The sequence below is a fragment of the Alligator mississippiensis genome, chromosome 4 (genome assembly GCF_030867095.1).
Source record: "Alligator mississippiensis isolate rAllMis1 chromosome 4, rAllMis1, whole genome shotgun sequence".
NCBI classification, from domain to species: domain Eukaryota; kingdom Metazoa; phylum Chordata; order Crocodylia; family Alligatoridae; genus Alligator; species Alligator mississippiensis.
Genome location: NC_081827.1, coordinates 4,918,606 through 4,934,081, shown reverse-complemented (window position 1 = coordinate 4,934,081; position 15,476 = coordinate 4,918,606). Strand labels below are relative to the sequence as shown.

The 15,476-nt window shown below is 58.1% G+C and overlaps 1 protein-coding gene across 1 annotated transcript in view; it reads right to left on the bottom strand.

Moving 5' to 3' along the window:
- Positions 1-3,623: 3,623 nt before the first annotated feature.
- The window catches only part of SMO (smoothened, frizzled class receptor), a 28,228-nt gene continuing 16,375 nt past the window's right edge, over positions 3,624-15,476 (bottom strand). Inside the window, exons 3-12 of the mRNA XM_014607586.3 lie at positions 14,794-15,003; positions 14,184-14,356; positions 12,775-12,994; positions 11,888-12,011; positions 11,309-11,401; positions 10,793-10,901; positions 9,615-9,800; positions 9,104-9,252; positions 7,501-7,635; positions 3,624-6,556 (exon numbers count right to left, since the gene is read on the bottom strand). Of these exons, the coding sequence (XP_014463072.1) occupies positions 6,000-6,556; positions 7,501-7,635; positions 9,104-9,252; positions 9,615-9,800; positions 10,793-10,901; positions 11,309-11,401; positions 11,888-12,011; positions 12,775-12,994; positions 14,184-14,356; positions 14,794-15,003 (1,956 nt within the window). The 3' untranslated portion in view covers positions 3,624-5,999. The remainder of the gene's footprint in view (positions 6,557-7,500; positions 7,636-9,103; positions 9,253-9,614; positions 9,801-10,792; positions 10,902-11,308; positions 11,402-11,887; positions 12,012-12,774; positions 12,995-14,183; positions 14,357-14,793; positions 15,004-15,476) is intronic.

Sequence of the window (15,476 nt, the reverse complement as noted above, 5' to 3'; positions counted from 1 at the left end):
ACCTTTGTCTGCCTATGAATGCATACAGTACTTGCTATGTGTTTGTACAGCATTCAGCACATTGGAGCTCCCTCTGATTGAGTTCCCAAGTTCAGTCTCTGGCAACCTAAAACCTGTGGGCTGGATGCAGCCGTTTTACCCAGCCCATGGAGCCAGGGGTCCTTAATGGTGTTTCTGCAGCTTGGCACTTGGTTGGGGTGGCAAGAAGTAGCGGTGAAGGGGAGAAGTAGTCACTCCGGCTCCGGCTCCGGCTATGCTTGGAGCTCAGCTTCATCAGAGCAACTCGCAGCTGCAAAACCTTGCTGACGCCTGTCTAGGCAGTGCCACAATAGGAGCATTCAGCTCTGCACACCTGATCTCCCACAGGCACTGGGGCACCACCAGAGATGCAGGCTCAGCAGTAAAGAGCCAAGGCTGCTATCCTGGTACGAGGGACCTCCCCTGGGGCCCAAGTCCTTGAGAGAGCCGCAGGCCGGGGATGGATGGTGTGCAGCAGCAGGGGAGCTCAGGGGAGCCTAGCTTCCAGGGCCCACTATGGGACTGGAACAAGTTCTGGCACCAGCCTCAGCCCCCATCAGGGACCAGGCCATCGCCACCAGTGCACAGCCCACGTCAGAGCAGTGCTGGGCTCCAGGGTGCTGGTGTGGGGCTGAGCAGAGCAGGGAAGCCCCCGAGCTGCTGGGATGCAGCTCACAGCCCCTCTGCCACAAAGCAGAGAGCATTGGGAGAGCATTGGGAGCTGCTGCCTCGCTCCCCACCTGCATCCCCTGTGCTGAAGCCCCCATCCAGCACCTCCCAGCTCCAGCATAGGTCCAGCTCCGTGCCATGCCCATGCCCGCAGCACCACCTGCTGGCCCAGGACTTTCCTGGGCAGCCTGGCCTGGCACGGTCCAGCCCTGCCATCCCTCTCATCACTGCTGGCTGCGCCTTTTGCTCTCACAATGCTCCTCCGACCCCCCTCCAGATGAGGTGGGGGAGCTCGCTGGCTTGCTTCATTATAAAACTCAGCTTGAAAACAGCACCGGTTTGGTGATGGAGGCAGCTCAGCATGGCTGGCTGGCAGCGTGGGACCCTGAGGCATTACGCACAGCTCGGCCAATGCCTGGCAGACCCAGCACATCTCCCCCCAGCATGCCCACTCCTCCAGTCCCCACTTGGCACCCACAAAGCAAAGACACCCCATTCCCACCTTGACAGATGGACAGACGCTGCTCATCTGATGTCCCCTCAGCCCTGACCTGCAGCCCCTCTCTTGTTGTCCCAGCCCTGGACTCCCCCACGCAGCAAATGTCCCTGCAGCTGCCACCCCACCCACCTCCCCGCAGTGACACCAGTGCCCCCACCCCTAGGTGCTCCTGTTCCTCCTCCTTTCCCAGGCAGACAACCCCCCATGCCAGGGCCGGCATGTGCCCACAGGCTTTCCCTGGACGTCCCCATCACTTGCAGAAGCCAGGAGGAAAATGCTGCTGAAGGAATGACTTAAAGCTAAGAAACAGAGCAGCGTCCCGTGGAACAGCCCTGGCTGCAAGGAGGGGAACCGTGGCTAGCAGCTGTGGTCTGCCGCAACCCCTTCACTCCCATGCATCGGACTGGGTTGGAGGAAGGGAGAGAACAGCCGGGGTTTTCCCAGAGTTAGAGACGGGAGTAAGTTGCTGCAGAAATGCAGACGGGCGCGCTTGGTTTCAAGGCCCAGCGTCCACCCGATGCTTTCCATCCCCGTTCTTCACGACCCGCCTTCCCGCTCGCTTCTGCTGCAACACCTACGAAATAAAGCACAACACGACACAACGCACCTTGCCAATGGCTGCCCGTCGCTCTGGCCGATCTTGTTTTCTTGCACTGCCCTGTGTATGCATATCCACTTCCCACCCCTTGCCTTGCACCTAGACTGACAACCCGTTCAGGGCCAGAGCCCACCAGAACAAGACCCTGCTCGGCAGCTAGGCCTCCACAACACCAGTAATCAATAATTGTAGTCACCTGAACCCTGAGCTCAGCTGAATGGACAGAGACTTGCAGAGAAACCACTTCTGCACCAAGGATTTCCTTTGTGCTTTGGTGGCTACCGTATTCGCTCACATACAACACGCACTTTCCCCCACAATTCAGCTTTGGAAAACTGGGCTGTTATCAGTGAGGAAATACGGTAAAAACACTTTCTGCCTTTCCGGGGAGCAGGGGCACAGGGTGGGAGTGTGCCCTGAGCACAAAGTAACGCTGCGGTGCTGCAAGTGGTGCTGTCTAGCTGCTGGCTGCAGACACTTTCTCTTCCCTCTTGGGAGAGGCTCCTGCTGAAGCAAGGAAAGATCTTTTTAAATTCATTGGGCTTTCAAAAACAAGGTGTGTATCTTTTTCAGGGGCGTGCTATATGCGAGAAGATACAGTATTTACATGGGTCCCCTGACAGCCAGTCAGTCTCTCCCTTGCTGCAAAGGTCTTGTGGACTGTCCCAAGGCAGCAAAAAAGTCCCCTGTTGGGTTTTTTCCTCCCCCAAAAAATCTTAATTGGGGCATATTTAAAAGGTTGTTTTTTAAAAATGTGCCAGCTCAGGCCCAAATCATCCTAAGCCAACCACGTGCATCTCAAATCACCCTTTCTTCCAGGCACCAATGAAAGGCAGAGAAATGGGTTTATTTCTTGGTTGTAGGACGCTGGTTCTCAGCGTTTTTAGACTCAAGGCCATCCTCAGAAAATCCCCGCTTTGAGCTTACACTTCTTTTTCGATGATGGAAAAATGCAAGAGCCATTCCTCTTGTTGCAAAAAAGTCCGAAAGCCCAAGACGGGGCAGGATGTTTGTGACGTCCGGACCCCTATTGGCAATCTCTGGGTTTATCTCATGACTCGCATGTCGACGTTTGCACATCTAGATGCGCTAATACCCGTCAAGGGATCTCCCAGCACCCCAGGGTGCCACAGTTGAGAACCACTGTTACAGGGTGTTTGTGGGGGGTGAAACCAGGCCAGAGGAAAGCTCTTTGGGTGACCGAACCTGCACAGCCCTGAAGTTCCCCCATGTCATGCAATCAAGCAGCTCCTTATCTGGATGATTTATGATTCCTCAAATCATTGATCTAGCTGGGGCTGGTCCTGCTTGGAGCAGGGGTCGGACTAGCTGTGACCTCCTGAGCTCCCTTCCAACCCTCATTTTCTATGATTAGGAGCAACATCCCTTTATATATATTTTTTAATCCAACTCAAGCTGGGTTTAAACTTTCATTTTGCCTGCAACGCAGACCCTGCCACATCCCTGATGTCAATCTGGAGTCAGTTTGGCTCTGCTTTGCTTATTAAAAAGAACTGGGTCCATGCCAGGCACAAAGATAATTTCAACTGGCTGCCGGGGTTAGCGGAGATGCACGTTGCACCATTTAAACCATCAGCGTGAAAACAAGAGGCTGTTCACGGGGGGGTTTGGATTGCACCTCTGAGCTTTGAACCCGCTTGGTCTCCTATAAGATAAATGCTACAAAGCTTTCCTCCATGAGCAGGTTCTAGCTTCTCTCTCATTTTAAAGCGGGGGCAGCTCATGACACTGAAATACTGATAAAGTGATTCCCCCCTGCCCTGGCGCACAGCAAAACGGACTCAACAGGACACCATTAAAGCCAGGAGCCGTGTGCGGTTCGATACAAGACTAGACATTTATAAGCATGAAGAACACAGATACAAATCGTGTTAGCAAAGATGCCGACCCTCCTCCACGAAGGCTCAGGTGGCTGAACACTGATGGGAGTTTAGGAAGCACCTTCCACCCGAGGGCCCGTTATGGCATAAGGGACCACTTGAGGGAGGGCTGCAGCTTCTCCTCCAAAACGTCTGATACTGGCCATGTCAGAGATGTGATGCTGAGCGAGGTGGGCCCGGTACCGGTCCAGTTTGGCACTCCTCTGTGTCCTGGTTCAATTCCATCTCCAGGCAGCAGCACGTTTCCCTGCGTGTGATATTATTCGGATGCACACAATGGCATTTGTACGTGCGTAGAGGCCATGCTGAGACCCCTGGGGCCAGGTGAATGACAGACAACTGGAGAGGGTGGTCTCCATGCCCCAGAGCTACAGAACCAGCTTTAACCATCCCAGGACCCTGGGAGAGCTCAGATCTGGATAGAAAGGGGCTTGGTTGGGCCCATGCCTATGAACCAGACCTGGGGACCAGATCCTTCCCCCTGACACTAGCAGAGTGAAGCTCTGGGGCCCCCTTCACCCTTTTGCAGCAGGAAAAGAGCCCACCTGTGGGGTTAGGGGCACTGCCAGCCCGGGCTGGAGCCGGTGGGGGGTGTGTGGCTTCAACCCCTTGGGAATGTCGGGTTCTGGGGAAAAAGCTGGAGCTGGTTATCTGAGCTGCGGAGTCGAGGGGACGCTCCCAGGAGATCAACCCAAGATGCAGCTCCTCCCACGGAGGGGCCCCAGCGAGGCCCTGCCCCTGCCCAAAGTCTAAGCCCCTCCTACCAACTCCAGATTGAGCGGCGGGTTGGGGTTCTTCTGCGACAGACATCACGTTTATCCCCGTGCTCCTGCGTCAACGCCGACTGCAAGAAGCTGGGGGGGCTTCTCCAGCCGAAGTTCAGAAATGGAGGGACGGTTTCGGGTGCTGGGTCTACACCTCCGTGGGGGTCCGTCTCCACGTGGGGGGAGCCAGTGCAGCCGATGCTCGTTCTATAGGTAGCACGGCTACTTTCGGCTGACACTGCTAGCCAACCCACAGCCACCTCTCTTCTGCTTGGCATGCTGGGATACAGGAGGAACAGATCCAAAACATGCCTCCGCCGTGGATCTGGGTGATGAGACTGACAACAACAGCCCGGTGCATCCTGTCTATACAGGTCTGTCCAGTCCTGGGTGTCAATCCAGAGCCACCCCCGTGGCATGGAGGTCAAGCTGGCGTGTCCTAACCCAGGAGCCCCAGGTGCGATGTCGCCCAGCTAGAGGCCTGGCCTGGGCTGTATGGCCTGTGGTTTCTGGGCTTTATACACCCGCAATGCAACAGGGGCATTTATCCCCACTCCGTCGTGTGGGGCCCGGGAGCCTGTGGGCATTCAGCTCCCTGCCCAGCCAGGAAGGGTATCTCTGGAGGGAAAGGCAACACGTGCTGGGTCCTGGCTATAAGAGTCCTCCTGCGGGCCTTTTCCTGCATATCCTAGCATGCTGTGCACCTCTGCAGCCATGTAGAGCATCCCTTTTGGGGGCTGGTGGGAGGGGATCCAGACCAGTCTCCCCAGTATAAACTTCTACCGTCCCTGGTATAGCTGCCATAGGAGAGCTGCCTGCCCCTTCCTTCATCCTGGGGGCCATGTGATGGCCCCATGCCCATCACCGCACTGGGGTGGCTGGCATGGAGAGGCTGCATGGCCTGTGGATATGGAGTACTCCTTTCTGGGCAGTCCCCTCTCACCCCCATGCCCTGGTCCTGGCATTTTAACCACACCTCAGTCCCCTGTGTGATGCTGGATACAGCGTGCCTTGCATGCACCTTGGAGCTGCTCAGCGTGGGCCCCTGGCCCCCCGTGTCCATGTGCCCCTCACCCAGAGTCCTCAGACTGCACAGCCACGGCTGAGGCCTGTCCAAGCTGGGGCTGCCCCAGGAGTGTCCCCAAATCCTCCCCACATCACGGCGAGCCTGACACAGCTCCATTTAAGGAGCACAGTGCTGCCCCAGGTGACTACGGCCCCCCACAATGCCCCATCCCTGCTGCCGACTGCCCAAGGTCACCCAGAGCAACAAATAACACTTCTCCAGTGGCATCCAGCTCGGCACAAGCTCAGGGATCAGTGCCCAGAGCTGCAAACTCCCTGCAGCAGGGGCCAGGCCTGAGCCTCGTGGCTGGGAGCAGCCAGAGGTGGGTGGTGTCCAGAGGTGGCCGCACAGCAGTGGAGGGTTGGGCCCACTTGGGGTCAGAGGAAAGCAGCCCCAGCCAGCTCTGCCCCCTTTCACGGCATCCTCCTCCTACGCCCTCACTCCTAGTGCTCCAGCCCACCCCAGGCTCCTGCGTTAGGAGAGTCTAAAAGTCTGAATCAGCGTCCAGCAGCTCTGCATCCACGAGGTTCGTCCGGGAGTGCCCAGGGGCGAAGGCAGCCTGCCGGCCCTGAGTCCGCAGCCCATAGGGGTCCAGCTTGGATGACACGGGACCCAGGCAGGACCGAGGAGCAACACAGCCCCTCGCACTGCTGTGCCCCAGGCTCAGCTCCTCCTGGAGCCCGCTCTCAGGGCAGAAGGGGTTGTTGATGAGGTGCAACATGCCCGGGTATCGGTGGTCCCGGGGGAAGAAGCCGGGTCTCAGTGCGGGGTAGGAGCCAGGGAGCAGCGTCTCCTCGATGAGCCGGGAGTCACGGGGGCCAGCAACCAGGCAGGTCTGGCGTGGGAGCTGGGGTAGGCGCGGGATGGAGCTGGAGGCCGGCGGGGCGCAGCAGCCCCCGTCGCAGGGCAGGGGTGCAGGCCCCAGCGGGCAGACATCCTTCTTCTTCTTCCTCCGCTTCTTCCTGCGGTTGCTCCGCTGTTCCAGCTCGGGCGAAATCTCGGCCTCCACCACCCACAGGTTGGGCCTGTCCTCCGGTGGCACTGAGGGGGCAAGAAGTGGAGGGAAGCATGTGAGCACGCAGGGGAAGTGGGCCAGGCTTAGCGCAGTACATACGCACTATGTTCAGTCCCACAAACGCACATAGCTATGAGTGCCCCCTGCCTGGACATAGCCTGGGGAGAATCATTTCTCCTCTCTGGACCTCTATTTGCCCATCTTTAAAGTGGGAGCTAAAGGGCACTGGATGCCAGGCTAAGACATGACTGCAGAACAGCCCAAAACATGCCCTGACTTAAAATGCAGCTGCTTCTGGGGTGCAGCATGGCTGCTACTCCGTGGGGGCTGAGCTGGCCAGCAAGGGGAGAGGACTGGTGCTTTCTACTGGGGCAGTGCAGGTGGCAGGATACGAGTGCCCCCTGCCTGGACACTGGGAAGATGCTGGGGGTGGGGCTGGGGGGAACATCACCCCGCTGCTTGGGTGTCTGCCCTGTTAACAGCTTGGGAGCATGGAGAGCTTTTTCAGTTCTGCGCTCTGGGCCAAATCCCAGGTCTCCCAAGGACACCCATTTTAAAGATGGGAAAATGGAGGTGCAGAGAGGAGAAATGATGCTCCCCAGGCCATGACCACGTAAGAGTCAGAGCCAGGGACAGGACCATGGTCTCATGTCCCCCCCAGTTCCCCACCACGAGGGGAGCTGGCCTCATGGCCACGGCCTCAGCCTGGACCTCAGGAGAACGGAGTCAGTTCCCAGCTCTGCCACAGACTCTGTTCATGGCCTTGGGCAACTCCCTTCACCTCAATTTCCAGCTGCCCTATGGGGTGAACAAGACTTTCCCAGCGGGCACAGGTCAGGGGGCTGGCACCCAGCGTGGGTTCATGCAGGGTCTGGCACGTGGCTTTGGTGGGGAATCCCTGGTGCTTGCATCTGACATGCTGCTACCCTAGCACCTCTGCCCACCCCACCGCACGCTCCCAAGGACTTGCCAGGGGTGGCCATGGGCGTGATGGAGATGTCCTGCGGCAAGATGGCACCTCGCCGGGCCACCATCTTGGTGACGTGCTGAGCCCAGGCAGAGGAGACGTCGGCTGACGGCTCGTTGAGGTCGAACGCCAGACCGGCTGCAACGAAAATGGGGTGGAGGTGGGGGGGGATCTCTTTTAATGTCCACTCAGGGCCCACCATCTGCCCCACGCTACCTCACCCCCGCCCCGGGGTTCTTCCTGCACCGCCGTTCACACCACGGGGAGACCTGGGGCCTGAGAGCCGGGCAGGGAGTACTACTTAAACACCATGCCCTCCCCAAGTGCCAACCCAAACCCCCTTCCCCTGCCAGATCTGCTGTCCTGCTTTCTGCTCCCAGCTATATGCTCTCTGCCCAACTTTCTGCTCTGCTTTCTGCTTCCTGTCCAATCTACTGCTCTGTTCCCTGCCCACTCTGCTGATTGGCCTTCTGCTCCCTGCTGTGCCCCCACCACCTGCTCTGCTTTCTGCTCCTTGCTCAACCTGCTGCTCTGCTTTCTATTCCCTGTGTGTTCCTGGCCTGATCTGCAGCTCTGCTAGCTGCTCCCTGCCCAATCTGTCATTGAGCTGCCTGTCCCCTCCCTGATCTGCCACGCATCATGTACAAAGGCTGCCTGCGCCACTTGTGCCGCCCTTGCTTTGGAGGGCGAGGCACTCGGATGGTCTGGCGCAGGGGCCATGCAAGCCCCCAGGACAGAGGGAGAAATTCACTCTGAGGTCCCTCCTTGGCGCAGACACACGGCACATCTGTTCCTAAGAGCTCAGTCTCCTAGAGCAGAGCCCGGACGCACAGCACTTGCCGTGGGCCTGAGATCCTCATCTGCTCCATCCCCCAGTAGCCCACAATGCAAAGCAGCTCCCCTGACACCTAGTGGCCAAGCCCTGTAATAGCGCCTAACGTGGACAGCTGTTGTGCATGGGGGACCCGGTCATGGCTGCTCCTTGCAGCAGGGTGTAAGCTGGAGTAACCTCCCGTAGAGGAACCGTACCATGCCCGTGCCCTGGGGGCAGAGCAGAGTGAGGCCACGTGGGGCTGGGCCTGAACTTTAAACCCAGTCCCCCTGCACTGCAGTGGTACTGGGCTGTTGCCAGCTGCCCCGAGTTGGTGGGTGTTTCCAGGAGCATGGACATTCAGCCTCTAACTAAGCACCCAAGGACTTGCTGGGGATGGCCATAGGTGCGATGGAGGTGTCCTGTGGCAAGGCAGGCACCACCTTGGTGACGTGCTGAGCCTGGGCATCTAGGCTTTTTGCTCTGGCTTCCCTTGCTCCCCTCAGACTCCATGCTAAGTGCCCAGTAAGCCCCCTCCACTCACCTAGAGCCCCCCACCAGCTCCCTGCAGCCCGAGGTTGGTCTCAGGCTGCCCCCAGCTGCAGCAGCGGCAGCAGAGCTGGTGGAGGGGGGGGGGGGGCAATGCGGTAATACCCCTGTTTTGCCCATTGCTGGACATTGAGGGAAGTGCCTCACTTCCACCTGATTTGCAACAACCCCAGGAGCTGGGGAGCATCTCCTGGAAGTGGGGGAGCCCCTGGAGCCCTGCCCTGCCCTGCCCAGCTGGGGACGCACCCACGGGCCCGTCGTGCGAGACGGTGTGCATGCTGAAGGACAGCTCCTGCTCGGGGTTGTGCAGCAGCTCCTTGCGCTTGGAGAAGGCCTTGGCGATCATCTTGCTCTTCTTGATACGCTTGGGCTCATCGTCGCTCTGCCCAGTCAGCCTGTGTGCGGGAGGAGGACACACATGGTGGGCCAGGGCAGTAGCACAGTGTGGCCAGATCCTGGCCTGCCCTTGGCATGGACTAGCTTGCTCATGACTGCCCAGCTGCGGCCACAGCCACAGGCTTCAGAGGCAGGGACAGGGCATTTTGGCCTCCCCGTCATTTCCCTGTTGACTTGCTCTAGCCCCTGAGCTCTGGGCTGCTACCTCCTCCAGCTGGCCATGGGGGAAGCTGGATGGCCTCTGCAATTACCCACACCTGAGAGTCTCTCCCAGGTATCTGCAGCCCAAGAGCAGTGGGAAAGTGGCTCCCAGCCCACTGTAACAGGTCCAAGGGGGAAGGACCAGAGCAGTGGGGCCTACTTGCACCAGGTGCGTCTCCATATCAAAAGCGTGGCCTTGGTCCACACCCAGGTGCTCATGGAGATGCCAGTGCCAAACATGGCAAAGAGGTTGATCTTCTCCACCAGCAGGCTGGGTCGGTTCTTGATCTCGCAGTCGGGGATTGGCTTGTTGGTCTGGGTGGCGATCGTCACGTTGGCCTCACACCTGCATGAGAAACACGGGCATCATGTTGTACAGACAATGTGCCAGGCGCTGGGGGCCAGAGACCCCCTGGAGACAGGGAGCAAGCCTGCACCTCGGGGGCAACTCCTCTCCTTGCTCAGGGGAACAGGGGAGCAGCTGCTTCTAGGACTCAGGCTCAGGAATACAGGAACTGCATGTCCCACCCTGGCCCCCACCCCTGCCCAGATGCCACAGTGATGGGCAAGGTTGTGGGGGAGCAGGGCCGGGGACCAGGGTGGAATCACTGGGGGGTTCACAGAGAGGGTGGACAGCCACTGATGGAGATGCTCTAGGCGTAGCCATGCCCGTGCTCTGCTACGGGCATTTCCCAGGCTTCTGGGCTTTGCCGGTTGCTGCATGGGGCTAGGAGGGAAATTTTTCCCTTTCTGCTGCTACATGTGTCAGGGTGTTTTTAAACTTTTCCCAGAGGCACTGGTGCTGGGGGGATGGCAACTGGGCTGTGCCAGTGCTCCTACAGGGACTTAAACCTAGAGGTTGCTGGCTAAAGGGTCTTGCCCTTCTACTCAGGGCCAAACTGATATCATATTTGGGGTCAGGAAGGAATTTTACGCTACGGTCAGATTGGTATGGATTGGGGGGGTGGTCTTTGTCATCCTCTGTAGTGCGGGCATGGCTCTCTCTCTTCCTGGGACCTCTTGAGCCTATATTAACAACCTTTACAGAAGCAGGACGCTGGCTGCCGCGGTCCCCCTGCTTTGCCTGTGGCAGGTTCGGGTGGAAGCTCTTGTGCAGTGTCAGGGGTGACTGTCGTGTTGCTCAGAGGCTGGACAATGGGTTTGTCTGGGCTGGTTTGGACAGGCCCGATCCTGCCCCAGGCAGGGGTTGGACTGGATGTGACCTCTGGAGCTCCCTCCCAGGTGACTTCTCCCTGGCTAGCAATGCACTACAGCCTTCCCGGAGCAGCGGCCCTGGGATCTCCATGTGGCGGGTGGGCCTGGGCTCTTTTGACTTACAGCACGTACTCCCGGAAGCTGCGCTCCCACTCGGCCTGGTTGAAGAAGTCGTAGAAGTGGCAGCCGAAGGTGATGAAGACGAAGCCAAAGGCCAGGAAGCCGAAGATGCCTGTGACGGGAGGGCAGGTGGGTCACTTAAGCTGAGACCAGGCAGCGAGGGGGTGTGGGGGGAAAACAAGGGCACATGTTTCTCCCCGGGGTCTCATTCGAGCGTTGCATTGGTTGTTCTTGCACCTTTCACCACCTGGGTGACCTGTGCCCAGGGATCGCTGGCTGCAGCTCAGTGCAGCCACTTCTGGGGTGGAGCAGGGCAACCCTGGCACCATGAAAGAGATACCACTTCTCACCTGCACTGGGGTGAAGCCCCGGGCTAACACCCCCTTGCTGGGGTCTTTTGAAGCCCAGGGCTCAGCCAGGCTGGGCTCCCTGGGCATCTCCTACCCCAACCTGTGCCTGCTCTGCTGGCGGCTCTGGAAGACCCCTGCCCGGGGCAGCCACCCTCGGTCCGCCACTCACCCAGCCGCAGCATGGTCTCATTGATCTTGCTGGCCGCCTTCTCGCTCAGCAGCCCGGGGTGGTTGCTTTTGATGGAGAACAGAGTCATGACACCTGGAGTGGGAGATGGGGGCAAGGTCAGGCTGGGTGGGGTGGGGGGCCAGCAGAGGCTCAAGCCCCGGGGCCGTGGAGCGGGGAAGGGCAAGCAGGTCTCACCCACTCGCACACAGCAGCCCGACTCCAGCACCCATGGGCTTAGCCAATCAGAGTAGAGAACCTGCTGTGCCTGAACTGGCTCTTATTGGCTGAGCCCTGGGGCGAGGCTCTGGGACGTCTCTGCTATAGTAAGGCGATGGGGACAGGCCCCCTCCTGGCCCTCCCTTGGGATGCTCCCATGCCAGACCTGGCACCGCTCTGGATGGTCCTGGTTGCTGCCCGTTGTCTCTCTCTAGTGGCTCATTCACATACTAGGATAACAACCTACTATAGCTGCCCGCTCAGGGATCTCCTCCCGGAGCTCAGGCCTTAAGAGTCCCCTGCTTTGGCATTGTAGGGACCATGTTCAACTCCCCTTGCCCCCCCAGGTTGCCACGCACCCACCTCTGATGAGGAAATAGCCCCCTACGATGAGCACCAGGCCGATGGGGGCCAGCACAAAGCCAGCCCGGTAGCGATAGTTCTTGTATCCCACAAAGCAGATGCCACTGACAGAGTCGCCGTCCACCTGGTAGGGAGCAGAGTCATTGGGCTCAGTCCTTCCCCTGCACCAGGGGAGTTGGTGGGGGGAGAGAAGAAGCTCCCCCAAGACTCTTCCCCCTGAGCTGGAGGTCTCCGGAGCGCAGGCCGGGCTGTCAGCACACGGGGGCCTTGTGCAGGGCCGTGGGGCAAAGGATCCACCCTATGAGATGCCCAGGTTTGGTAGGTACCCCTGGCACTGGGAGGGGGTGGGAACGGCCCTGGGGTGTCTCCTTGGAGATGGAGAGGAGGCACCCGGCAGCACACTGGTGCAGGAAAGGCATGAAATGGGAGCGGGGGGCACGAGGAGCTGGAGAACACTGAGCCCACCTATGAGAGGGCGGCAACCGAGCCAGTGTGTAGGGGAGAAGCGAGACCAGACACTGCTAGTTTTGTAGCAAGCCTGCCATGATTTCCATAGTCACCCCTGGTCCTGCTTACGCAGTGGGCACATGGCCGTCTGCCGTCGTGGCAGGAGGGACCACGACCCTCCTGGGGTAGGAGGGGCTTTCAAAAGGAGGTAGCTGCAGCAACAGGCAGGTTTGCACACAGTTCGTCCTCCCACTTGGTCTCCTTTGTTTACCAGGAATGGCACAGATTGCAAAATGGGAGCATGTAGGCATCCAGCAGCTGAAGAGGCTGCAGAGCACCCTGCCAAGAGCTGCTAGAGGCACTGGGGAAGCCTGGGAAAGGTCCCTGCTACCCAGGCAGGGCAGAGAGGTCAGCAGGGGAGTGGGTCAGCTGTCCCATACCTGTGCCACAGCTAGGATGGCGACGGTGAGGACGAAGGGGATGGACCAGGTGACCAGGTGGAAGTAGGAGGTCTTGCCCACCAGTGGCTGGTAGGTGGTGCCCAGGGCCTTGAAGGAGGTATGCCAGGCATAGGTCAGCATGACGAACCAGATCACGCCCGACATCAGTGAGTAGTAGACGATGACAAAGATGATCACGCAGGACAGTGTCTCGTTAGAGCTGGAGGGGAGGGGGAGATGTCAATGAGCCCTATAAGGAAAGGACGGGGGTGGGGGGTCCGTCTCCATGCCCCACTCCACTGAGATTGGTTCCTTGCAGATATACCATCTTTCCTTGTATATGACGCACCCCAGAATCTAACACACACCTTGCTTTTGAAAGGCAGAAGGAAGGAAAGAAAGATCTTTCCTTGCAGGAAGTAAATGAGCAGCTGCAGAGAGGGAGCTGAGCCTGTTCATCGTTTTGCTCCCTGGAGATGGCTGCAGATTTTATGCCCCATTTCACCAGGTAAGCGGTAGAACCTGCCCTTACCATATTTCTCACATATAATACACACACCAATTTCCACAGCTGTTTTTTGGGGGAAAGGGGAGCGTTGTACTCAATAATCTCTATCGGGCGCTGGTCAGACCGCAGTTGGAGTACTGCGTGCAATTCTGAGCGCCACACTTCAAGAAGGATGCGGATAACCTGGAGAGGGTCCAGAGAAGGGCCACTCGTATGGTTAAGGGCCTGCAGACCAAGCCCTACGAGGAGAGACTAGAGAACCTGGACCTTTTCAGCCTCCGCAAGAGAAGGTTGAGAGGCGACATTGTGGCTGTCTATAAGTTCATCACAGGGGCAGAGAAGGGAATTGGTGAGGATTTATTCACCAAGGCGCCCCCGGGGGTTACAAGAAACAATGGCCACAAGCTAGCAGAGAGCAGATTTAGATTGGACATTAGGAAGAACTTCTTCACAGTTCGAGTGGCCAAGGTCTGGAACGGGCTCCCAAGGGAGGTGGTGCTCTCCCCTACCCTGGGGGTCTTCAAGAGGAGGTTTGATAAGCATCTAGCTGGGGTCATCTAGACCCAGCACTCTTTCCTGCCTATGCAGGGGGTCGGACTCGATGATCTATTGAGGTCCCTTCCGACCCTAGCATCTATGAATCTATGAATAAAGTATGGTATCCAGCCCAGCATATGGCAGCAGCCAGAGTACCCCCTGCTGGACTGAGGTGGTAAAGCAGCCTAGAGCACCCCAGAGCCATGCTCTGGTCTCACTGGGGGCTGTGCCCAGATCCCCAGTACCGCTGGTCTCCCCCTGCCTTGACACTGCCTGGAATATGCCCATGGGATGGGTGTGCACAGCACCCCCACGAGGGCAACACCACGCAGAATGAAGGAGGATCAGGGGCAGGGGTACTTACGTGGGCTCACCCAGCCTCATGGTCCCATCGGCCCGGCACACAATCTCACCGCGGGCCCCGTCCATGAATTGGGCCAGCCAGCCGATGCTGCCCACGAAGAAGCAGGCGTTGACGTAGAAGAGGATGACGGCTGGGTAGCGGTTTGAGTTCTTCCAGTCGGCGACAAATGTGGCCTGGGGGGGAGCAGGGGAAGGGGAGCCAAAAACGGGAGACAGGGGTCAGCAGAAGGGCTGGGGCAATATACCGTATTCCTCACATACAACACGCCCCAGGATATAATCCACACATTTTCAAAAGACAGAATGGAGGAACTAAGATCTTCGTTTGTAGTAAGTAACGGAGTAGCAGCAGTGAGGGAGCAGAGCCTGCTTCTGCTCCCTGAAATGGCAGAAATAGATGTCCTGCATGTAATGTGCATGAAAATGTCCAGCAGCTGGTTTTTGGGTGGGAAGTGTATGTTGTAGGTGATAAAATATGACAATTGCCCTGTGCTCTGGAGTAGAGGCAGCACCAGCTCCAACCAGCCACCAGGGCATACTCCCCATCACCCCATCTAGTCCCCTCCCAAGACCAACAACCCTGGGCATCCTCTCCCAGCCCTGGCACTCACCAGGGTGAAGAAGGTGCAGAAGATCGTGACAGAGCTGAAGGCCGCGATGTAGACGTGCATCTCGTGGTGCTCCCACTCAGTGAAGAGTGGGTTCTGGCACTGGATGCCGCAGCCCTCCACATCCTCGTACCAGCTCTTGGGGTTGTCCGTCCGCACCAGCGGCGCCTCGCACTGTCCTGAGCTGTTGAACTTGATGTTCTGCACCTCGTTCTGGGGGGCAGATGGAGAGAGAGGTGAGGATAAAGGGTTAGCAAGGCTGGAGACAACTGGGGAGGGTCTGGACCATCTTCAAAAGACATAAAGGATGGTTGTATAGAAGGCAGCGATGGTCTGCTCTTGTGGCCACAGAGGACAGGACAAGGAGCCATGGGCTCAACTTGCAATGAGGGAGGTTGAGTTTGGATATCAGGGAGGTCTTTGTCCCTTTGAGGGCAGCTCAGTGCTGGAGCAGGTTCTCCAGGGGACTCGGGACTCCCCATCACTTATAAAAGCAGGTGACATACACCCAGGGGCAGATGTAGGATCTTGAAAAGGGGGGTTGCAGATGGTGTGGCACTTCATCACATGTAACATGGCACCTATTTTTCTCCAGTTAAAGAGAAACTAGAAGCTTTACTAATATGCAAGGGAAGCAGCTCTATATTATTTAGTTTAAGGTCAAAGCAAAACCAAATATAACCATT